A 25,595-nucleotide genomic window follows, 5' to 3' on the forward strand; every position below is an offset into this window, starting at 1 on the left:
TCAGGAATTTGTGGGATCAAGTTACCCTTACATTATGAAAGGGTTTATAAAAACAATATTGAAAGACACATTTAAAAAGAATCTCTTCTTTTCAAGCATTTCAGAAGCACCTGTTTACTTCCAATTGTGCTAACTTTTAATCTGTTCATTAAAGCCAGAGTTTTAAGTACTTCTGTGAAACACTATCTTGTCCTTTTTGGTATTTTCTCTGTATGCTTTAAAATATTCTGTAACTATTATTTTTTTTACTGATTCATATAGGCTTTCTCCAAAATAGTATTTTATTGCATACTAAACCACACTTGTAATTTTGGGTATAGTAATTTATCTTGTTAAGACGCTGTGCACTATGACATTCAATTTTATACAAGACACATATTATATAGTCACACTTAGCCTGTCTTTAAGCGATGTGGGGCAGTGGCTCGCATTTGGGAGCAGTTCGGGTGATGGGTGGAGACATTCGTGATTGTCATCACTCAGGGGTGGCTACTGGCATCTGGTACACAGAGGCCGGGGGTGCTGCTGAACATGCTGTGGTAAAAGGACAGCGGCCCACAGTGGGGCTGCAGTGGGGCTGCAGTGAGCAGCGCCGCCACGGAAAGTCCTAGTAAAGAACAAGTTGTCTCATGTCGTATTGGGCCTTCACAGACAGTCACTGAACTTAATGCCACTTTGAACTGAGTTTGTTTCTAAAATAAACTAACGTTTTAGTTTTTTTTATGTTTTTAAAAATATAGAAATGGTAAATTATCTGTGCAGAAAAATCAGAAAACTGGGTCCTTGAAACTGATAGTACACTGCAATCTATTAGTGTTTCCCAAATCCTGGTCTCCAGTTTCTTTAATATTTTTACTATATAATTTTATGAATCATGTTATATTTCCAAGTCAGGTTTTGTTAGCCTAAGGCTGTTCACAGGAGTCTGGAGAGATTCATGGAGATGGTTTTATGAGAAATCAGGCGAATTCAAGGACACTGAGAAACGCCATCCGGGTTCACATTTGCTGCTGCTTCTCAAAATTACTAAGAATATTTAAAGGAAGTACCATTTCAAACAAATTCACTAAAAATAAAAAAATAATCTAAAAAAACCAAGAAATATTCAATACTATTTTGGCTATTAAAATAAAATGGCCTTTAGGAAAATGGTGGTTTCTTAAAACACAGATCTATATATCTAGTAAGCTCTTGATTAATTGAAGTTCAATAAACCAAAGTCATTAATTCTTTTCAAAAAAATTCTTTTTGAAGCAACATACTATAGGATGGGTCCTAGCATCGGCATACATTGATTTCTATGACTTTTGACTCCTAGACTTATGTTAAATAGAGATAGTAGGTGTGTTTGTTTTTTGTCTCTAGTTGTCTGCTGAGTTGTGAGAGATGCCTTTGACCCTGTTAAGGATATTCTTTATTTCATTTTGAAAACAGTTTTTAATAAGGAAAAGGTATTTGGTATTTATTGACAGAATCCTCTGGTTTATGACAAAATTATTTTGTATCATTCAACTCTCTGTGTATTTCTGTCGCGCATTTTGGTGATTGAGGCCAACATTAGCAAAAACACGACCATATTTTATAAAGGTTTTCAGTAAGTATTGAACCAAAATTATTTTTTAATGAAAGCCCTTGTTAGTCAGAAATGTAATAAATCGGAATCTCTTTTCCAAAACACTAACTGAGGTTTTACTGAATCATGCTGAAGAGAATGACCAGTTTGGTCTGGGTCAGGCTGCAAGAGCACCTTTGGATTGAAGACCCCACTGGGTTTGAACAGTAATATACTGTGTAACCGGCAGACAAGGATACAAATGGAGCATTAAAAGTGTATCACTTTGGAAACAAACCAGAGTGTGTGAAATCAGTTCTCAAAGCTAACTGCATTGTTCTTGTAATCTAGTTTCCCCAAACCTGTCAGTCAACTCCCTTGCAGAGAGCAAAACTAGGCTGAAAAAATGCTTCGAGGTGTCCCAACCCTGCATGGTTTGTGACTAAAAATAGCAACTTGTCCTGAAAGTGACAGAAATGTAAATAAATGTGTTAGAAATGATTTACTGTACCACCAATACTTGGATATGACTGAGAATGTGAATGATGTCTGATACTAAGGAGTGAGAGGAATGTCAGTCAGACTTTTGCCATCAGAATTTGAAAATGTTTTAGTATAATTAAAGTTATAGATGAGAAGAAAATTTGGTTTTGTTTTCTTTTCCTTTTCAGATGGGTATGACAAATGTACTTGAAATGCACTGATAATTTCTAATGCAAATTTTTAAAACTGTGAGGTGTGGCCCATTTTATAAAAATAGTTTACCATTAATCTTTTTTTCTTCTATCACAACATGCTTTTTTTCTTTTCCTCTTAGGATGTTAATTTATCATGCAAAGGTTTTTTTCATTAAGTGCATTAATGCTTTTGTTTGTACAGGGTTTTTTCAAATCAGAAGAACTCCCCGTAGTTCCCTAAATATAAATCCTTAGCAAATGACATGCCAAGATGATACCTCCATTCCACGTGGGAAAAGGCAGACTCAGCCATACCTCGGGATTCTAACCAGGGTTCCAGACTTTCGGTTGTACAGTGTCTCTGATAAGTCTCTCATACGATAACTTCAGATGGACTGTAATGGAACATTTTGTAGAAGAAACTGGCTTCTAGCAGTTGAACAGTGATGCTGGGAATAGGTTTGGTTTCCCTGAATCATGGTTTCTCAGAGCAGCCCCAGCTTCTTTAGAAGTTTAGAACTGGTACCATTTCTTATCCTTATATTTCAGCATTAACTGCAAAGAAAAAATAGTCACCATTAGATGTTTAAAAATCTCCAAAAGTGCTAATCAAACAAGCTCCTAACAAGTTAATCATGATTATCTCAGTGTATCTTTTATAAAATGTCCATAATTTTGTAAATCAGTGGAAAAGTTTTTTAGAAAAACAAATTAAGCTGTAAAGACTCAGCTGACAGGAAGTCACTTTTAATGACTGAGACACAAAGGAGCATGTGGCTCTCAGCTGTCAAGTCCCTCACACCTTCCAGGGCAAGCACGTCTGCTGGTGCACCAGGTTAGCACATGACGGTGCAAGATGCATCCGATGTATCAGCACAAACGGGTCATGAGCTTTTGAGTTATCCCCAAAGATAGTAAGTATCAGTGTGTTATAGTATTTTCTAAAAAGTGTTCTTCTCCCAAATGCTGGGGGAATGATGATAATACTTATGCTTTAATGAGATTCAGGTTACCTTGCCTCTGGCACAGTATGTTATAGCTGCATCTCTGTTTAAACTTTCTTGTGCAGAGACTAAATGTTTCCAATTATTATTGTATGAAGATGTCTGTATTTTTTTAGGCAGTTTACCTCATGTGCATGTTTGGAAAATGCTTCTGCACTGGTCATCATGCCCGCAGTTTTCTCCTCCAGCTCTCCTAGCCTCTGCCCTCTCTCGTCCAGTGCGATCCGTGCGCGAGTCAGCTCTCCCATCACCCCGCCGGCTGCGCCTTTCACCCCTTCGATGCCACCGGGCCCAGGAATGTGTTGTGCTAGGCTGCGGGACGCTTTTCCTGCTGAAGCTTCCCCAACTGGGAATTCAAGCCATACCAATTTAAAACATTTGTCAGTCATTCAAATAGTTATAGTCAAGTTTATCACTGAAGTAGTTATATTAAATTCTACTGCCATAATTCTCCAGTAAGACATATCTTTGACCCTATCATAGATTTGGAGATATTAGCAACCCAAGAAAAATACCTACAAAAGAGACTGTGAGAGTTCCCAGCCAAGATGGAGGCATAGGTAGAGACCCTTAGCATCCTTGCACAACCAAAAGGACAACAGCCAATCTAAAATCAATAAGCAACCAAAAGCCCCAGAAAATCAAACTGCATAGAACTCCAACAACCAAGGAACTACAGGAAAAAATCAATTGGAACAACCAGACCTGGAAGGTGGTGGACCCAGCCTGCGGACTCAGAAAAACGGAGGGAACACCGGGACATTGGGCCTGCCCAGCTTAAGGGGACTCAGAGGTGGCTGTGGGTTACAGCTGGGGTTGTGGTGGTAGAATAAACTCCTAGTCTCACAGAGGAGTCTGAGAGTCTATTGAAAAGTGCCCTAGAGAGGAGAAGGCCAGCCATTCGCTCTCTGGCCCCTCCCCACCAGGCAGTGCTGCAGGACAGCAAGGAGGGTTGCCCTGCCCTGGCCAATACCTAAGGCCTCGCCCCTTACAACATATCAACATATCAAGACAAAGAAATATGGCCCAGATGAAAGAACAGAGTAGAGCCTCAGAATGAGAGCTAAGCAAGGAGGAGGTCGCCAACTTATCTGATGGAGAATTTAAAGCCCTGGTAATAAAAATGCTCACAGATCTGATTGAACTTGGTCAAAAAATGAAAAAAAAAGAAGAAGAACCAAAATGAAATAAATCAAAATATTTAGGGAACAAACAGTGATAGGAAGGCAACGAGGACTCAAAGCAATGATTGAGAATAAAAGGAAAAAATAAACATCCAACTTCCGGCCAAGATGGAGGCGTAGCTGGAAACTCTGTGCCTCCTTGCACAACCAAGTTTAAAGACAACATAATTTTAGTAACAAAAACGCAACCAAAACAGACAGAAAATTGAACTGTATGGAAGTCCGACAACAATGGACCATTCAGCCAGACCGGTAAGAGGGGCAGAGTCAGCAGCTGGCAGAGCGGGTTCGTGCAGGAAAAAGTGGCCAGACCGACCCAGGTGTGAGGGCGGTGGTTGGCAGATCCCAGGTGTGGGATGGCAACAGGTAGACCCAGTTGGGGTGCAAGGCGGCTGCAGACTGAAGTCACACATTCATGCGCAGATACACCAGGTGAAAAAAGGGACAGTGAGATAGACTGTGTAACACAGGACCCCAGCACTGGGAATTAAAGCCTGAAAACACCAACTGGAAAAACTTTCGGGGTTGAGGTGCCAGGAGAAGCTCCCAGGCTCACAGAGAGTTTCTTGGAGAGACACACAGGGTCCTGGAGGGTGCACAGGCCCACACACCTGGGAGCCAGCACCAGGGGGGCCTGGTTTGCTTGCGGGAAGCAGCAGAGGGGACAGAAGTCTGAGACAGAGCAGAACAAACGCCATTGCCCTTCTCTGAACGCACCCCCACATACAGCCTCACAACCCAGCAACTGGGTCGCCCTGCCCTGGTGAACACCTAAGGCTCCGCCCCTCATACATAATAGGCGCAAACAGACCAAAACATTATGGCTCATGAAGAACAGCACAAAGTCCCAAAGCCTATATTTCTAAGCCACCAAGAGATAGACAACCTACCAGATGCACAGTTCAAAACACTGGTGATCAGGATGCTCACAGAACTGGTTGATTTTAGTCACAAATTAGAGGAACAAATGAAGGCTAAACTAATTGAAATGAAGGGAAATGCACAGGAAACCAATAGTGATGGAAAGGAAACTTGGACTCAAATGAATGGAGTGGGCCAGAAGGAAGAAAAAAATGACCAAATGGAAAAGAATGAAGAAACAAGAATTCAAAAAAAAATGAGGAGAGGCTTAAGAACCTCCAGGACATCTTTAAACGTTCCAACATCCGAATTATAGGGGCACCAGAAGGGGGAAGAGGAAGAGCAACAAGTGGAAAACTTATTTGAACAAATAATAAAGGAGAACTTCCCCAATCTGGCGAAGGTAATAGACTTCCAGGAAATCCAGGAAGCTCAGAGAGTCCCAAAGAAGTTGGGCCCAAGGAGGAACATACCTAGGCACATCATAATTACATTAGCCAAGATTAAATGAAGGAGAGAATCCTAGAAGCAGCAAGAGATAAGGGGACAGTCACCTACAAAAAAGTTCCCATCAGACTGTCAGCGGATTTCTCAAAAGAGACCTTCCAGGTAAGAAGGGGCTGGAAAGAAGTATTCCAAGTCATGAAATCCAAAGACCTAGAACCAAGATTGCTCTATCTAGCAAAGCTTTCATTTAGTATGGAAGGACAGATAAAGTGCTTCTCAGATAAGGTCAAACTCAAGGAGTTCATCATCACCAAGCCCTTATTATATGAAATGTTAAAGGGACTTATCTAAGAAAAAGAAGATGAAAAATATGAACAGTGAAAGGACAGCAAACTCACAGTTACTAACAACCACACCTAAAACAAAAGCAAACTAAGAGGATGGCTGGATCAAGAGCGGAACCATACAAATGGAGGTCACAAGAAGGGTTAGCAACAGGGGAGTGGGAGGAGGAGAAGGGGGGAGAAGGTAAGGGGGAATAAGTAGCATAGATGGTAGGTACAAAATAGACAGGAGGGAGGGCAAGAATAGTAGGGGAAATATAGAATCTAAAGAACTTGCGACACATGGACATAAACTAAAGGGGGGATGGTGGGGGAGGAGGTGTGCAGGGTGGAGGGGAATTAAGGGAGGGGAAATGGAACAACTGTAATGGCATAATCAATAAAATACATTAAAAAAGAAAAAACATCTATCCCAATTAAAATGAAAAAACAAGAATTTGAAAAAGTGAAGAGACTCTTACAAACTTCTGGGACAACCTGAAATGTTCCAATATCCAAATTCTAGGGGTGCCAGAAGAGAAGAGGAATGGCAAGAAATTGAATACTTATTTGAACAAATATTGAAGGAAAACTTCTCCAATCTGGTGAAGGAAATACAGACTTCCAGGAAGCCCAGAGAGTCCCAAAGAAGTCGGACCCAAAGAGGAATACACCAAGACACATCATCATTAAGTTACCCAAGATTAAAGACAAAGAGGGAATCTTAAAAGTGGCAAGCGGAAAGGAGAGAGTTACCTACAAAGGAGTTCCCAATACACCATCAGCTGATTTCTCAAAAGAAACCTTTCAAGCAAGAAGGGGCTGGAAAGAAGTATTTGAAATCATGAAAGGCAAGGAAGGACCTACATCCAAGATGCCTCTATCCAGCAAAGCTATCATTTAGAATGGAAGGGAAGATAAAGCACTTCTCAGATAAGGTCAAGTTAAAGGAGTCCATCATCACCAAACCCTAATTATATGAAATGTTAAAGGGACTTATCCAAGAAAAAGAAGATGAAAAATATGAATAGTAAAATGACAACAAACTCACAACTATCAACAGATGAATCTATAAGAAAAGAAAAACAATGGAAACAAAAACTAAGCAAACGATCAGAACAGGAACAGAATAAAAGAAATGGACATCATACAGAGGGATTTCAGTGGGGAGGGGGGAGGAAGGAATAGAGGGGAATAGGTACAGGGAAGAAGAAGCATAGTTAGTAGGTATAAGGTAGATGGGGAGAGATAAAAAATGGTATAGGTAGGGAGAAAATAGGGGGAGGGCAAGAGTAGTGTGGGAAATGTAGAAGCTAAAGAACTTATAACACAAGGACATGAACTAAAGGTGGGGAATGTGGGTGGGAAGGGTGTGGGAGGGGAATGAAGTGGGGGAAATGGGACAACTGTAATGGCATAATCAATAAAATAAAATGGTATAGGAAACAGAGGACTCAAAGAACTTATATGTACAACCCATGGACATGGACTAAAAGCGGGGAATACTGGAGGGTTGGGGGAGCAGGGTAGGGGGAATACAGGGGGGAAAATTATAACAGCATAATCAATAAAAACTATTACAAAACAAAAGCAACTGTGAGAGATATTGTTGCCATAAACCTTTTCTGTGTGTGTGGATTCCATACAATATGGCATAATTATATTTTTTGGTTATTTTATTTTTTAATTACAGTTGACGTACAATATTGTATTAGTTTCAAGGGTACAATGTAGTGACTTGACATGTATATAAACCTCATGGAGTGATCATCCTGATAAATCTAGTATCCATCTGACACCATACATAGCTATTAAAATGTTATTTGACTATATACTCCATTCTGTACTTCACATCCCTGTGGCTATTTTGATAAGTAGCTTGATGACTGGCCATTTGTACTTCTTAATCCCTTCACCTTCTTCACCCAGCCTCCCATCTGGCGATTGCCAATTTGTTCTCTGTATCTATACATTTGCTTGTTCATTAAAAAAGTTTTTATTTACTTTTTTTTAGTCGGCCACTGCTTGTTTGAGATTTTTGGATCTTTGATAGATTTGGGGAAAGCCTGCAGTATGATCTGAGGCCAGCCACTTGTATGGGGGTGCCAGTGGGAGAGGCTCGGGCCAAGCAGGTGAGTTGGGCGGGGCAGGGTCTCAGGAAATCACCAGGGCAGGGGGAGCAGTGTTAACCTGGTTGGTTAATAGAGGGCACAGATTTGGTGGGTGGGAGGGGAGCTCCCTAAAGAACAAGGTACTGAGTGCTTTTGTTCCTGGAGAGAGTTGCTGACCCCTGCCCCTTCAGCCCTCACCCTGAGATTAGACGAATTTAGTTCCTCCTCGAGGCCCCTGGTGCTTTTTGAGCTGTTACCCCTGTGCTGGAGCATAGAGCTTACGAATTTTTGAGTGAGTGAGTCTGTGTACAAACACCTTAAGAGATTCTCCTTAGTCTCCAGTAGCCCCCTGTCTTTCTCAGATGCAATCCCCACTGCTCTTCATACCCAGATGTTCTGGGGACTCTTTCTCCTGCTCCAGGAGAACTGCGCTGGGGAGGCCAGTCTGGGGCTAGACCTCCGGCTCCTCAGGGGACCTCCATGACTGACAATTCCTTCCAGATTCTTCACCACACTGTGAGTGTGGGACTTGCCCATTCTGAGTCTTTGCCCCTCCTACCAGTCTCAATGTGGCTTCTTCTTTATATTCTTAGCTGTAGGAATTCTGTTCAGCTAGTCCTCAGACAGTTCTCAATGGTGGTTGTTCTATAATCTAGTTGCAATTTTGATGTGATCATGGGAGAAGGTGAGGAGAATTTACCTGCTCTGCCATTTTGACAGGAAGCCCCATTATTGCATCCTTGATGTTGCTAAATTGGGAAGCTCACAATATATGTGAACTCATATTTAACCCTCATTAGTGTCTGTTCCAATCTCAGGTCTGTCCTTTGGTCTAAATTTTAGCCTGGGTCTTCATTCCAATGTTCTCTGTTTATCTAGCTATTGGCCTTTGTAGTTGTTGCTTTTAAATCTCTCGTGGGGGTGTGTATAAATATGAGAGAATGGGGTATGTGCACACTGGACATTAACACACAAATGTTTACCCAAGACTTACTTTATAACAGACAAAAATTTTACCTGTCACTTACAAAGCTCAGTTTCATTTAATTTTAATGAAATAAAAAATTTTAAATTGAAAAATAGCTGTCTTGGTAAAAATTTAGTAAGCATTCCCAAAGAGGTAACATTAGGAATGGAATCTAGATCTACTTTTTAAGAATAAGAGACTTGTTGGAATATAATTCATATATCATAACATTTATCCTTTTAGTTAGTGGTTTTTAGTGTGTTCACAGAGTGGTACAGCTATCAACACTACCTAATTTTAGAATATTTCATTGCCCCAAAAGAAACTCCACTGGCCATTAGCAGTCGCTGTCCACTCCATTCCTGAGCCAGTGCCTGTCAACTACTAATTTACTTTCTGCTCCTATGGATCTGCCCATTCTGGACATTTTGTATAAGTGGAATCAATCATACAACATATGGCCTTTTTGGGTCTTCTTTCTTTAACTCAACATGATGTTTTCAAGGTTCATGCATATTATCCTCCATCACCCATATTATCAAGTTTCATGCCTTTTTTATGGCTGAAGAATATTGTGTATGGAAGTATCTAGATCTTTTGCATGGGCAAAAGTTTAAGAGAAAAGGCTCTGGCTGGTGTAGCTCAGTGGATTGAGCTCGGGCCTGCGAACCACCCAATCGCAGTTCGATTCCCAGTCAGGGCACATGCCTGGGTTGCAGGCCAGTTCCCAGCAGGGGACCCATGAGAGGCAACCATACACTGATATTTCTCTCCTCTCCTTCCCTTCCTCTCTAAAAGATAAATAAATAAAATATTCAAAAAAAGATTTAAAACAAAGTTTAAGAGAAAAGTTTTTTGATTGGTAAGATCAAATGATGAGGATTTTGGAAAACATTTCCTCCCCCACCCTTGTTAACCTCCCTCCCTTTTGGAATCCATTAGCCTGTTCCCTATATATATGGGTCCTTTTTTATTTTGTTTGTTCACTTGTTTTGTTTTTAGATTTTACATATAAGTAAAATCATGTAAGTAATATTATGGAATTTGTATTTCTCTGTCTGACTTATTTCTCTTTGCATAATTCCCTCTAGGTCCATCCATGTTGTTGCCAATGGCAACATGTTCTTTTGGGGGGTTGAATAATATTCCTATGTGATATATTTGAAACTAACATTGACAGGATATGCTAACTGATAAGATGTGATATATATTATCACATTCATGTTATTATCTTATTCATCACAACTAATATAGTATCTTTATCATCTTTATTATCACAACTAATAAGATGTGAGATAGATTCACATCTTTACCCAATCATCTCTCTATGGATGGATACCTGGGCTACTTCCATATCTTGGTTACTGTGAATGATACTGTGATGAATATAGGGTGCATATATATTTTGAAGTACTGTTTGTTTGTTTATTTGTTTGATAAACTCCCAGAAGTGGAATTGCTAGGTCATATGGCAGCTCTATTTTAAAAAAATTAAAAAGGAGTATCTGTACTATTTTTCATAGTGGTTGTACAAATTTACAATCCCACTAACAAACAATGTATGAGGAAAAAATATTTTTAATTTCTTTCTAAAAATGTTCCCTAGTATCTTTCTACTGCTTTTCAATTATTGTTCATCAGAGTCTCACTAGTAGATATTAAAAGTAATTCATTCTGTAGCACTGACAAACCTTGTGTTTTGAATACAGAATCTGTTTTTTAGCAGTGGTTAGAGGCAGACCAATTCAAACATGTGTTTTTTCCCCCAGACTTTAGCTATTGAGTGTCTTTACCATGCTTGCAGGCATGATCTACCTGCAAATGACACATCTATTAGCTTACTCATTATTTGAGTGAACTTTATTTTTTGTTTTTGTTATGCTACTTCCTAATACAAGGTGATCAATTTTATTCAAAAGCAAAATAATCTAGTCTAGAATTTGAAGTCACATACTACATTAAGTTACACACATACACACAGGTCTTCTGTTTTGTGATACAAATTTATGATGAGGAGTTTACTTACAGAGCTCTTCTCTATCAAATGTCTGTCCACTTCCGCCAAACAGTCCCTTTAGAAAACCTCTGTTTTGAGCTTCTGGTGTTTCTATGGGAGTAAACAAATCTCCCAGCATGTCCTGTATCAAATAAAATAAATAAATAGATCAAAAGAAAACACTGTGATTGTTAGAGCACATTGTGAAAAGACAGGTTTTTTTTTACTGTTGTTCAAGTGCAGTTGTTTCCATTTTTGCTCCACTCATCCCTGCCTCCTACCCTCGATCCTACCCTCCTTTGGCTTTGTCCATGTGTCCTCTATACATGTCCTTGGATGGCCAATCCCCTATTTTCCTCCATTATCCCTCTCTCCCCTCTCCTCTGATTACTGTCAGTTTGTTCTTTATTTCAATGTCTCTGTTTATATTTTGCTTTCTTGTTTTGTTGATCAAAAAACTAAAAATGGAACTGCTTTTTGACCCAGTAATTCCACTGCTGGGACTATACCCTAAGAATTCTGAAACACTAATTCAAAGAACCTATGTACTCCAATGTTCATAGCAGCACAATTTACAATAGCCAAGTGCTGTAAGCAACCTAAGTGCCCACCAGTTAATGAGTAGATAAAAAAAAAAACTGTGGTACATTTACATGATGGAATTCTCTGCAGCAGAAAGGAGGAGCTCATTTTACCCTTCGTGACAGCATGGATGGAACTGGAGAGCACTATGCTAAGTGAAATAAGTCAGGTGGTAAAAGACAAATACCACATGATCTTCCCTGTATGTACAAAGACAGTTTGCTTTCCATATTTTCCCGGTGATTTTTTTCTCTTTCCCCCAGTTTACTACACTTAGTTTATTCCCTTTTTTGTCCCATTATATTTTTTCCATGACTTTCCACTTCTCATTAAACCTCGCATAAAAACACTCAGGTGTAAGCACTTCTTCAGGTTTTTATTTCCTTACAAAGATTCCCATGTCATGTAAAAATTACATTCAATAAATTTGTATGCTTTTCCCTAGTTAATTGTTTTTTGTTACAGGAGTCCCAGCCAAAAGCTTGGAAGGCTTGAGGAAGATGGTGTTTTTCCTTCCCTACACAAGCTTGGAAGAGTTCCTTGTTGGTTAGGTTTTGTTTCATGTATACCTATAATTGAGCTGCTGGTTCTGGCATTGGAAACTACAAGAATATTCCCAGTCACAAGCAAGCAGAAAATTGCTGGTGACTCTTGCTTTGCTCCCCGTTCTGTCTCTGGCATTTCTTTTTCCTTGTTTTCCATGCCTTCTTTAATAACTGACATCCTAAAATTTTCATTTTTCTGTGCTCTTCTTCCCTTTATACTCAGAGAGCAAGGGAAGATAATATATTCACTCTAGGGTTAATTTTCACCTGATCAATGACTATCAAGCTAGACTTTTGGTCTTTTTCAATTACTGTAGTCTCTGTGTTCCTAATCTGTCTCCTAAACCAAACATGGACTGCCCTGTGAAATGGGAAGCCTTTGGTGGTGTGTAGAGAAAGGTTGGATTTATTGTTATATCAATTAAAAATTATTAAATGGCTCAAAATAATTTAAATGGGTCAAATAGGAAGCCACTACCCGGCGAGGTGCAATTGTTTTCAACATTTGGCATGCTTTAGAATAACTGAAGAAAAATCTTGTTTGAAACGCTGGTACTCAGGCTTTATTCCATGCATACCAAACCAGAATCTACAAAGACATGCTCTGGTTATCTATATTTTAAATTTGTTCTCCAAGTCTTTCTAAAGCCAATAAAAATTTAAGAACCGTCAATATGGAGAAAGGAACTACAACCAGAAATCAGGACATCTGTGACCTAATATCAGTTTACTTGTGAACTTGCAGTATGACTTCATCTCCATCACCTCCCATCATCTCTGCTCCCCAGACCAGCACTCTTCCTTAATCCTTTCGCTTTGGGAATGGTAGTGGCAGTATACCATCTAACTAGTTCCCCAAGCCAGAAACCTAGAAACAGTTATTAATTCCTCCCTTTCCCTCACTCCTACCTCTAATAACCCTCCAATCCAACTGATTATACTTGTAACATATTGAATTTTCTAACTTTTCTCCACCCTCACTGCTGGCTGCGGTGTTTTAAGTCACTGTTATTTGGGGCATTAATTATTTTAAAAAAGCCTCCTAATTGTTCTCTCTATCTTCAGTCTTAATTCCTCAATACCAATTACTATACTGCAATCAGAATGTGAATTTCAACAAACAAATTCGCTAAACCTTTTGAAGATTTTATTTATTTATTTTTAGAGAGAGGGGAAAGAAGAAAGAGAGGGAGAGAAACAGTGATGTGAAAGAGACACATGGATTGATTGCCTCCCACAGGCCCCCAACCACCACCCATAACCCAGGCACGTGCCCTGACCACAGGAATCAAACAGGCACCTTTTGCCCCATGGGATGATGCTCAACCCACTGAGCCACACCAGCCTGGGCTGAATTTGCCAAGTCTTTTAAATGACTTCATGTTGCCCTTGGGATAAATGCCACATTCCTTAAGGAGCTTACAAGGCGCTTCAAGCTCTATTCTTGACTAATTCTCCAGCACCGTCCCTCTACTCTTTTCGATTCCCAATTCTGAACTTTGTTGGCAGTTTCCCAAACTTCTGGGCTTTTGCATGGCAATACTTAGTCAAGAGTATCATGATGGCCCTGACTGCTGCGGCTCAGGGGGTTGGGCATCATCCTACTAACCAAAGGTCACAGGTGTGACTCTCATCAGGAGCACATGCTTGCATTGTTGGCCAGGTCCCATGTTGGGAGTGAGCAAAAGGCAACCATCTCTGTTTCCCTCTCTTCTCCCTCTTTCCCCCCTCTCTAAAAATAAATACATAAAATCTTTTTAAAAAAGAATAAATTTACCATTTCCATCCCCAGCCATCCATTCCCATGGGTAACTCCTATTCCCCCTTCATAATCCTTTCTAACTAGCCCCTCCCTCTGTTCCTTAGCCTGGGTGCCCCCTCTTACACGTCTCCCCAAACTGGCATGGCCACGTATAGACAGCATCTCCAGAGAGAATTGCAGTTGTCAGTTTGCTTCTCTCTCCCTCTATGTTTGAAGATAGGGATTGTATCTTGTTTATTATTTTATTCCTAGAGCTTACAAGTACCAGGCAAACAGTAAAAACTCAGTAAGTATTTGTTGAATAATGATAATAGTATTTATTAATATTTATTTTTAAAACTTACTATATTCCAGAGACTGTGCTCAGTGCTTTATATGAATTCTTCCTTAATTCTCACAATAATGCTCTAAGGTACAGCATTCAGATAGGTTAAGTAAAATACCCCAAGTTATACAAGTGGGTAAAATACAATTTAAATAGTTCAGAGCTTATACCCTTAACCTCTGTGTTATAATGGATGGATTATTATTTGTAAAGTGAGGGGACTGAATCAGTAGAATTTCTAAGATATTTTCAAAAATTTTGTAAGCACTTTTACTTGCCCAAGATTACATAGGTTTTTATATTTATTCTGTTTCTGGGCTCTGCTTATCTGTTATGATGAAATTCAAATGCCCAAATGCCCAATTCTAACCCACAGAATAAATATGTGTTTATTTTATATGGCTCTTAACTATATTGTTTTCTTCAAAAAAAAGTCCAAGAGCTCCCTGAATTGTAAGCAAAGTTTTTGTGTGTGCATACATATTGTCTGCCCGGGAAGGAGGGTTTATAATCATTCAGAGAATTCTCCGCAGGCAAAAAAAACAAAACAAAACAAAATACAATGAATAAAAATTAACCATTAATATGCATAATCTTCACATTTTCCTCTCTTTCTTGTTTTTTTCTACATATACTTAGAATTGTACTAGAACTTGTTTAGGTTCAGTGATGAATGTAATATTCAGATATATTCTAGAAAAGCATATTTATTGTGTGGTCAAATAATACTTTGGCTTTTGGATATCTCTCATTCTCTTTTTTTTCTTTTTAATTAATTAATTAATTGATTAAATTCTTATTCAAGTACAGTTTTGTTTTATATTCCCAGCCCTGCCCTGCTTAGTGCTCCACACCTCCCTCCCATTTCCGCTCCCCACCTTAATTATTGTCCATGTCTCCTTTATACTTATTCATGTGAGTCCATCCCCTTTTCCCCTATGATTCTCTCCTCTCTCCCCTCTGGACCCTGTCAGCCTGTTCCGTATTTGAGTGTCATTGGTCATATTTTGCTTGCTTGTTTGTTTTGTTGTTTAGATTCCTGTTAAAGGTGAGATCATATGGTATTTGTCTTTCACTGCCTGGCTTACATTCTCTTTTTTTTTTATAGCTGTTCCAGTTATTTTTCATAAATGGCATGACCTACCTGTAGATTATCACACATCTCTTGGCTATATGTTAACCGCTGAATTTCAGTCGGAGAGACGAGGTACAATGCCTGTCCTTCGTTGGTGAAACAGAATGTCCGTGCTATCCGCATATCTGTCAGTGGCAGGTAATTAACATCCAACATTGGGCGGAGACTGGGTAGGCTGCATGGAGAAAAGCAAATCCATATTTCATATTCAAATTGTTGGAAGCTTTTAATTTCTCTGTATAAAATTTGCAAATCCTCAGAGAAAAAGTTATGTTGATATCACTATTTTATGGTTGTTTCTTTTTAATCTCTTGAAGCCTCAGAGTTAATAAACTGACTTTCACATAAAATCATATACACAAAAAGCATGAGCACAGTTCTTCTGTCTTAATCCATCTAGATATTTAGCAAATGTTCTTGAAGAATGACTAAATGCCGTGGCCAGCAATTTCAGGATACTTTTTGCAGCTTTTCACAGGTTTCTATGATACGGTTATAATCTAATTATGATAGAAACACCACTGTTAGAAAGTGCCCAATTGCATACTGGGTCTTTTAAGGCAAAATTCCAGAGTCTGAGGAGGTAATGCACTGATGGAGACATGGAGTAGGACCAGTTCACTGTGCTAGGGGATGGAGGGCCCTTGTTTCCCTTTCCTTTACCCCTCTACACACAGGAAATGAAAAATTACCAATGACTTAGGGCACCTGCACTGAAGGCATGATTAATAAATAAGCACAGCCAGGGCTGAAAGGGAAGAAGAGAAGTTTTAAATAAGAGATGAGAATTTGCACATCCAAATGAATTTCCCCAATCTCCAGTGTCTTACCAAATGGCTATGTGCTTATCCCAATGTTGTAGCCAATGATTTTGCTTAAATCCATCAGACTGTCCCTTTGGATACTGTCATTAGAGCCAGTTTAACAAACTACTGAAGAAAACCAGTCTCATTGCTTTTAAATCATACCTCTCATGCCAAAAGTAGAAAAATAGACTTTTAATTATATCTCAAACTTTGGAATCATCCTACTAATTCCAGTATGCACAATGATTTGAAATTATTCCAGATCATAAAATCAGCACCTTGAAAAAATAGTGCTAATTTCTTATATCAAAGTAGCTTATGATTACAATTTAAACCCTAGAACCTTACCTATACAATGGGACCTGAAATATGTGCTGTTGGAATGAGCTTTTCATGAGGTTCTAGCACTGTGCTGTCCAATGCAGTAACCATGAGTCACACGTGTCTAGTGAGCAGCTGACATATGGCTCATCTGACTTGAGATGTTTTGTAAGTGTAAATTATATACTAGACTTCAAAGACTTAGAATGAAAAATGTTAAAAAGTATATGTTATGGCATTTCATAACATTTCAAGTATATAAGCTCCTTAGGATATGAGTACAAAACAAACCCAGTTAAGTAGACACCCACGATAGATTCAGTCAAGTTAATGCATGATGGTGGAAAGAGGTTAATTTATTAACATATGTAAAATGGAGGATGCAAATCTATTTTCCATGTCCTAGAGAAGCTATCAGGATCAAATTAAATTCTGTATGTAAAATTCTTGTGTGAACTATGAAACCTCATAAAAGTAACATTTCATTTATTTTCCTTATAGTTTATTCATCTTTGTATTTCCAGTGCCTAGCATAGCTTCTGGGAGATAACATACTCTCAATAAATGTTTGCTGAATGAATGTGTGAAAGATTGGAAAACATCACTCTTTTCTTAGATTCCTTAACGCCAGTTAAAATATATGTTACTCACAATGCAAAGCATTTTTAGCTAAAGGGTAAAATAAAAAACCTAAACTTTTCTCAAATTGTAGAACAATAAAACATTAAAAAATATAAGAAACAAGGATCTCGGGTTGCTTCTGGATAATGTCTTTCACATTATACACATACTTTTCAGAATTGTACCTTATTGGCACTGCTGTAATTAACAGATAATTTATAGAGAAGGCAAGTACCTCATTATCATGATATGCCCATTGGCACAAAAGCATGCCAAGCAGGCACTGTTACACATGACCACCACATCTGCTTGCAGTAGAAAAGATGTCTCGGTGATGTTATGAACATAAAGGCAAGTCTGAGAAGGCAGTGAGTAAACTTTGGCTTGTTTTTCTGAGCAGATTATTGTATACTGATGATCTCCTATTTCTTGTGACAGAGAGGGACAGTTCATGACCAATTTCCTTCTCCAAGATTTCTCATTTTCATCTATGTTGTTTGGGTCCCTCCAAACTTCATATGACGGTTGCATTAGTCCACCAGTTCGATCCATACAGGAGAATGTTAGCACAGCTCCTTTCAGTGACAGGAATGTACCTATGAAAACAATTTCATATCATTGGCATGTGCATTTCTTTCTAAAAGAGCTGTTATTTCTTATGGGCAAAAATATTTTCTATTATGATAATTTATATTCATATATCATAACATTGCAGTAATAAGCACAGCAGTAATATACATAAATAAGTAGATTTGTGAATTTATCAGTTACAATAATTTGGAATTATAGAATGTTAGTTCTACCAGGAGCCTAAGACATCAACTTGTCAAATGCTCTCATTCTATTAATAAGAAAATGGAGACACCCAAAGATGATGAGACTTGGGTCAGGTTACATAGCAAGTTAGTGGCTGAGTCTAGACTAGAACTTGGGTTTCCTGATTCTTAATCCAGTGTTCCTTCTTTATACTATATAGTTTCCTTTAAAACCCTTTTTTAAAAAGCAAATTTTAGAAAATGTATAGTCCTTTTTATCCTCACCCAAGGACATGCTTACTGATTTTAGAAAGAGGGGAAAAGTGGGAAAGAAATATCAGTGTGAGCAAGAAACATCAATTGGTTGCCTCTCTCACATGCCCTGACCAGGGACAGAACCTACAACCCGGGCATGTGCCCTGACCTGAGACCTTTCAGTTTATGGGACAATTTTCTAAACAACTGAGCTACACTGGCCAGGACAAAAAAGTATAATTTTCATTTATTGAAATAACTTCCACTGAAAAAATAATCACACCATCTGATTCCACTTATTTCATAGACTCATTAACTAGAAAATGCTTTTTTTCTTCTTCTGAAAATGAGCACTCAGAATAAATGTCATGAACTTTTACCAGCTAGCATTCAGGCTAGCAATTTTGATTATAAAGAGCAAAACAAATAAACTACCTTTGGCTCTTGGGCACGCTAACCCACCTTTATACTGAAAAGAGATGTACTCACCTGCATTCTCGAAGGTTGAATATCCCTGCCAGATTACTACCTATGGGTGATTTTTACCAGTCCCAAAAGACAGGACTATGAAGCTTAGGAGGTAACTTGGAACAGATTTGCCTTTGGACATTTCCAGATTCCCCCTTAAGCAACGCCCTGGCAGCCTTTATTTTGCCTTTGTCCTTTGACATCATGTAGTGAGAGTAAGAAGGTTAATCAGGCTAATAGGCTGCAAGAGTGTGTATGTGACAGAGACATGAAAAGGAAAGGGTGATATATAAAAATACATTCTATTTAGAAAGTACTTTATAACTCGAAGTACTTAAAATTTATCAACTCCAAATAACATGTTTAGATGATTTAACATCTTACTTTAAAACCAGAATTTGTGGCCTGTAGATGTTTTGCAAGGTAACTGAAGAGGATAAGAGAACAGAGGTTTAGGTGCTTTGGTCTGAGGATCGAGGTAGAAGGAAGCCAGCTCCCCAGACTCCCATGAAGAAAAAATAATGCCAATAGCTATGATGAATGATTTCATTAGAACTAATCTAGAATTGACCCTTCTATAAAATCATATTTCTATAACTACCTGCCGAGAGAAAACTTTTCTAAGTATATCTCAGCATCTTCAATTTAGAGATAGCCTAAAGTAGGTTAAAGAGATAAGAAACTTACATTTTTAATCCATTTTACTTATACCTGACACTTACAAGCTGTCAGCATCAAAATGACAATTTCTTAATAAGCTGCTCTTGCCAAAACAGCTGCTTTGTTTCCTAATTTGTGGTGAAAAGGGTTTGTTTATATTCTGTTCATTAGGTTTTTAGAGGGTGTTAAGTTTTCCTAACCATGTATTATTGATCTTGGTGACTCTGCCTTTATTCTTTCCTAACAAAAAAAAAAAAAAGAGACTTCCGGCCAAGATGGAGGCATAGGTGGGAATACTGTACCTCCTTGCACAACCAAAGTTAAGGACAACAGAGATTTAGAAACAAAAACACAACCAAAATAGACAGGAAATTGAACTGTATGGAAGTCCAACAACAACAAACCATTCTTCCAGACCGGTAAGAGGGGTGGAGTTGGTGACCAGCGGAGAGGGGTTGTGGCAGGGAAAAGCAGTGGCTGCCAGACTGACCCAGGCATGCAGGCAGCGATTAGCAGATCCCAGGTGTGGGGTGGCAACAAGCAGACCCAGTGAGGGTACAAGGCTGACCAGGGTCACACATTAATGCGCAGATAAACCAGGTGAAAAAACAGACAGTGAGACAGACAGCACAACCCAGGGCCCCAGCAATGGAAAATAAAGCCTAAAAGCACTGATTAAAAAAACTTTCGGAGGTTGAGGTGCAGGGAGGGGCTCCCAGTCTCACAGGAGAGTTTGTTGGAGAGACCCACAGGGTCCTAGAATGTACACAAGCCCATCTACTCAGGAACCAGCACCAGAAGGGCCTAATTTGCTTGTGGGAAGCAACAGAGGGGACCAAAATCTGAGAGAGAGTGGAATGAATGCCATTGCTCCTTTCTGACCCTGCCTCCAGTCACAAACCAGCAACTGGATTGACCCACCCCGGTGAACACCTAAGCTTTCACCCCTCATACATAACTGGCACGAACAGACCAAAACATTATGACTCAAGCAGAAGACCAACTCAAAGCCCCAGAGTCAATCCTTCTAAGTGACAAAGAGATAGCCAACCTATCAGATGCACAGTTCAAAACACTGGTGATCAGGATGCTCACAGAACTGGTTGATTTTAGTCACAAATTAGAGGAACAAATGAAGGCTAAACTAAATGAAATGAAGCAAAATGCACAGTGAACCAATAGTGATGGAAAGGAAACTGGGACTCAAATTAATGGAGTGGACCAGAAGGAAGAAAGAAACATCCAACTAGAAAAGAATAAAAAAACAAGAGTTCAAAAAAATGAGGAGAGGCTTAGGAACCTCCAGGACATCTTTAAACATTCCAACATCCGAATTATAGGGGTACCAGAAAGGCAATAGGAAGAGCAACAAGTGGAAAACTTATTTGAACAAATAATAAAGGAGAACTTCCTCAATCTGGCAAAGGAAATAGACTTCCAGAAAATCCAAGAAGCTCAGAGAGTCCCAAAGAAAGTGGACCCACGGAGACACACACCAAGGTACATCATAATTACATCACCCAAGATTAAAATGAAGGACAGAATCCTAAAAGCAGCAAGAGATAAGGGGACAGTCACCTACAAAGGAGCTCCCATCAGACTGTCAGCTGACTTCTCAAAAGAGACCTTCCAGGTAAGAAGGGGCTGGCAAGAAGTATTCCAAGTCATGAAATCCAAAGACCTACATCCAAGATTGCTCTATCCAGGAAAGCTTTCACTTAGAATGGAAGGGCAGATAAAGTGCTTCTCAGATAAGGTTAAGTTCAAGGAGTTCATCATCACCATGCTCTTATTATATGAAATGTTAAAGGGACTTATCTAAGAAAAGGAAGATAAAAAAATATGAACAGTGAAAGGACAGAAAAATCACAATTATTAACAACCACACCTAAAAAAAAAGCAAACTAAGAGGACAGCTAGATCAGGAGCAGAACCACAGAAATGGAGATCACATGGAGGGTTAGCAACAGGGGAGTGGGAGGAGGAGAAGAGGGGAGAAGGTACAGAGAATAAGTAGCATAGACAGTAGGTAGAAAATAGACAGGGGAAGGGCAAGAATAGTATGGGAAATGTAGAAGCTAAAGCATTTGTGAAGCATGGACATGAACTAAAGCAGGGAATGGGGGTGTGGGGGTGTGCAGGGTGGAGGGGAATGAAGGGGGGAATGGGACAACTGTAATGGCATAATCAATAAAATATATTAAAAAAGAAAACTTAAGCAAATCCAAATTACAATATCTATTTTTTCAGAATTACACTTCATTACAAAATAAACTTAAATTTAAGGGCTTCTATAAATCCTAACAATTTAGTCTACAGTAAATAATTGACTACCCAATTCACTAGGATTTCCCTCTTAAAGGAGGTCTCACAGTCTAGAAGTGTACCTGACTTTAGTTTTCCAAATAATCAGCCTTCCCTACTACATACAACCCTCATTTAATCAACAAATATTTACTGAGAACTAACTGTATATTCTAGCTCTGTTTTAGGCACAAAGGATATAACAGTGAATAAAAAAAGACAACCTCCTACCTTAACAGAACATACTTTCTATAATACAGATAATACATATGATAAACATATGTGTATATATGATATATTAATATGCAAGATATGAGATCATATATAATATATATTATATATTAACATATGTGAGATATTAAGTAGTAATAAGTACTAAAAATAAAGCAGAAAAGGTATAGGAATACTTGGAAAAGGATATGATTAAATTAAATTAAATTAAATTTATTTATTTTAAATATTTTATTTATCTATTTTTAGAGAGAAGGAATGGAGGGAGAAAGAGAGGGAGAGAAACATCACTGTGTGGTTGCCTCTCTTGTGCCCCTCTGGAGACCTGGCCCGCAACCCAGGCATGTGCCCTGACTGGGAATCGAACTGGTGACCCCTTAGTTCGCAGACCGTGTTCAATCCACTGAGCTACACCAGCCAGGGCAAGATGTGATTAAATTTTGAATAGAGTAGAAGATGTTATTGACTAAATGTTTATCTCTCTCCCTCCCCAAATTCACATACAAAAGGCCTAACTGCCAGTGTGGATGCATTTGGAGATGGGGCTTCTAAGGAAATAATTAAGGTTAAATGAAGGCATAAAGGTGAGGACCTGATGTGATAGAATTAGTATCTTTAAAAGAAGAGACACAAGAGAGCTCTCTCTTCCTCTCTGTGGGCACCCAGGAGAAAGGCCATATGAGCACATTGAGAAGGAAGCCATCTGCAACTCTAGAACAGAGCTCTCCCCAGTTACCAACAGTGCTGGCACATTGATTTGGGACTTCTAGTCTCCAGGAGTGTGAAAAAATACACAAAATTTCTGTTGTTTAAGCACCTAGTCTGTGGTATTGTGTTACGGGACCCTGAGTGGACTAATACAGAAGAGAAAGCACCATACTGTGGGAATTAGGCAGCACAGGAAACCAGAACAAGATGCTGATATTCTGGTTACTGTGATTATCCTCCATCTCTGACATTGGAGTCTCATGTTTTCTATCAGCAGCAATGAAACTGGCCACCTAACTTTGTCTTGCAAGTAAAGTACAATCTAAAACATTTAACAGATCTTGACTTTCTAGAGCAGTGAGGGCAGACTCATAGGAAATAAGGAGAGAGAGATAATATGGAGTTAGGTCACGCAGGTTCTTGTAGGACAGAGTAAAGACAGACTTTTACTGAATTTGAGAGGACAGGACTTTGAGAGTAGAGTGATATAACCTAATTTTCATTTAATGGGATCACTCTTCCTGCTGGGCATATCCTATGGGGAGTTGAGGTTGGAAGAAGGAAGAGCAATTAAGAGGTTAGCACGATAATCCAGGTTGGAAATGGAGAGAGGCTTGTTCCAACCAGTTTGGTAACAGGTAGTGAGAAATGATTAGAATCTGAGTAGATTATAAAGGTCAAACCAACAGAATTTGCTAATAACTTGGATTTAAAGGGGGAAAGAAACATAGTGATGAAGGGTGATTCTGTTTTTCACTTGAGAAGTCAGAATGATGGAATTGCCATAAATAAATACTGTGGGAAATACTATAGGAGAAAGAAAAGTGTATCAGAAACTCAATCTTGGATATATTGAGTTTAAGATGATTATTAAGTATCCATTGGATGTCAACTAAGTGGATATTTATGTCAGGAATTTGGGGATAGGGCCACCTATAAATGGAAATATATGACCCATAAGATTATAAATGGCATTAAAGTCGTGAGACTGGCTGATTTCATCTAGGGCAGGGTGTCAAACTCATTTTCTCCAGGGGCCACATCAGCCTTATGGTTGCCTTCAAAGGGCCAAATGTATTTTAGGACTGTATAAATGTAACTACTCCTTAACTAGGGGCAAGGAGCCTGGGGCTGCTGCTGGGTAGAAAAAAGATGCCAGGCTGGATAAAACAAGGTGGGGGGCCAGATTTGGCCCAAGGACCTTGTGTTTACCACCTGTAATCTAAAGCTTAAATATAAATAGAAAATAGAGCTCTGGTTGGTGTGGCTCAGTGGATTGAGTGCCGGCCTGGGAATCAAAGGGTTGCTGTTTCAATTCCCAGTCAGGGCACATGCCTGGGTCGTGGGCCAGGTCCCCAGTAGGGGGTGCAACAAGAGGCAACCACACATTGATGTTTTTCTCCCTCTCTCTTTCCCCTCCCCTCTGTCTAAAAATAAATAAATAAAAATATAAAAAATAAGTAAGTATTCCTAAAAAGCTCAGATATCTATAAAAGGAACAAACAAGTTTGACAACAAAAAGAAAAAGTAGAAAAAGTTCAAAGACTGTCTTTGGGCAATCTGATATTTTAAGCTAGTGAACTGAGGAGGAAACAGCAAAGAAAACTAAGATAGAATGGCTAGAAATATAGGAAGAAAACTAGAAAAATAAAGTGTTCTGGAATCCAAGTGAAATGTTTAAAGGCAGGGACAATGCTTAATTGTGTATTATGTTATTGATATGCCAAGATATTGCCTGAGAATTGACCACTGGATTTAGCAGTATGGTTAGTGATAACCTAGAGATTTTTGTTGATTGGTATGGCAGAAAATTTGATCACAATGGACTCAAGACACAATGGGAGAATAAAACTAGAAATACTGGTTATAAAAACCATTGCAAGGAATTTTGCATTGAAGATAAAGCAGTGATTAAAGATAAAAATGGGGGATTATTGGTGAATAGATTTGAGAGAGGGTTTTTCTCTTTTAATGGGAGAAGTAACAGCATGTTTGTATGTTGATCTAATAGAAATACATATTATAATTATATTATACAATTATGTATAATAATATAAATATAATAATATAATTATAAAAAGAAAAAAATTGCTAGGTTGACTTTCTTGAGTAGGTGAAGGGGGCAGAATCTTGTGTACACAAGTAGAAGATGACCCATTTAGGAGCCTACATAGTTTAGTCATAATAATAGGAAAGAATGTAGAGACCATGGAGATAAGGCAGGCTTGCAGATGTGGTGATGGCTGCTGTTGAAATTCTTATCTTACTCTTTCAGTTTTCTCAGTGAAAGAGGACATATCATTACTAGCTGAGATTGAAAACAGCAGAGGAGGTACTGGAGAGTTGAGGAGAGTGGAGAAAATTGCAATGGTTGTTCAAGAGGGTGGGAGAGAGAACAAGATCACTAAAGTATGACTTTAGCAACACAGGAGCCCACTTAAGGTTATTGATGATTTATTTCAAAATGAGACTGTTAGCATGGTTATATATTTTCTCTGCCCATATTTAGCTACAAAGGTATAGAAATAAAGTAAGTAGAATTAAATTTATCTTGATTAAACCGAATATGCATATGCAACATTGTGATTTACTATTTGTTTCGTCTTTATCACCTGTTCTGGCACGGAGCTCTTAAAACCCTTGTAATTTCCAGATGACAGCAACACCATCGTCTTTTGTTATATTAAAGAGATGACCTTTGGCCTTCACATTAGGATGGGGTCTAATTGCCAGGGGAACCAACCACATGATTAGAGGGTTGGCTAAGGGAGAGGGACCAGAGATTGAGTTCAATCATCAGTGGTCAAAGATTTAATTAATTATTCCTGTAATGAAGCCTACATAAAATCCCCAAAGGAGGGGTTTTGGAGAGCTTCCTGGTTGGTGAAAAGGTGAAAGTGCGGAAGAGGGCATGAGAACTCTGTGTCCTTCCCAAATACTTTATCCTCTGCATCTCTTCTATCTGGATGGTCACCTAGATAGATCCTTTCACAAT

General features: G+C 38.8%; 1 protein-coding gene across 1 annotated transcript in view; it reads right to left on the reverse strand.

The window, feature by feature from the left end:
- Window positions 1–2,310: 2,310 nt before the first annotated feature.
- The window catches only part of STXBP5L (syntaxin binding protein 5L), a 340,069-nt gene continuing 316,784 nt past the window's right edge, over window positions 2,311–25,595 (reverse strand). Inside the window, exons 26-30 of the mRNA XM_037051540.1 lie at window positions 17,455–17,815; window positions 15,481–15,646; window positions 11,153–11,264; window positions 3,359–3,579; window positions 2,311–2,784 (exon numbers count right to left, since the gene is read on the reverse strand). Coding sequence (XP_036907435.1) covers window positions 2,743–2,784; window positions 3,359–3,579; window positions 11,153–11,264; window positions 15,481–15,646; window positions 17,455–17,815 — 902 coding nt within the window. The 3' untranslated portion in view covers window positions 2,311–2,742. The remainder of the gene's footprint in view (window positions 2,785–3,358; window positions 3,580–11,152; window positions 11,265–15,480; window positions 15,647–17,454; window positions 17,816–25,595) is intronic.

The sequence above is a fragment of the Sturnira hondurensis genome, unplaced genomic scaffold (assembly GCF_014824575.4).
Source record: "Sturnira hondurensis isolate 20B ecotype Veracruz unplaced genomic scaffold, ASM1482457v3 Scaffold0007222, whole genome shotgun sequence".
Lineage (NCBI taxonomy): Eukaryota > Metazoa > Chordata > Mammalia > Chiroptera > Phyllostomidae > Sturnira > Sturnira hondurensis.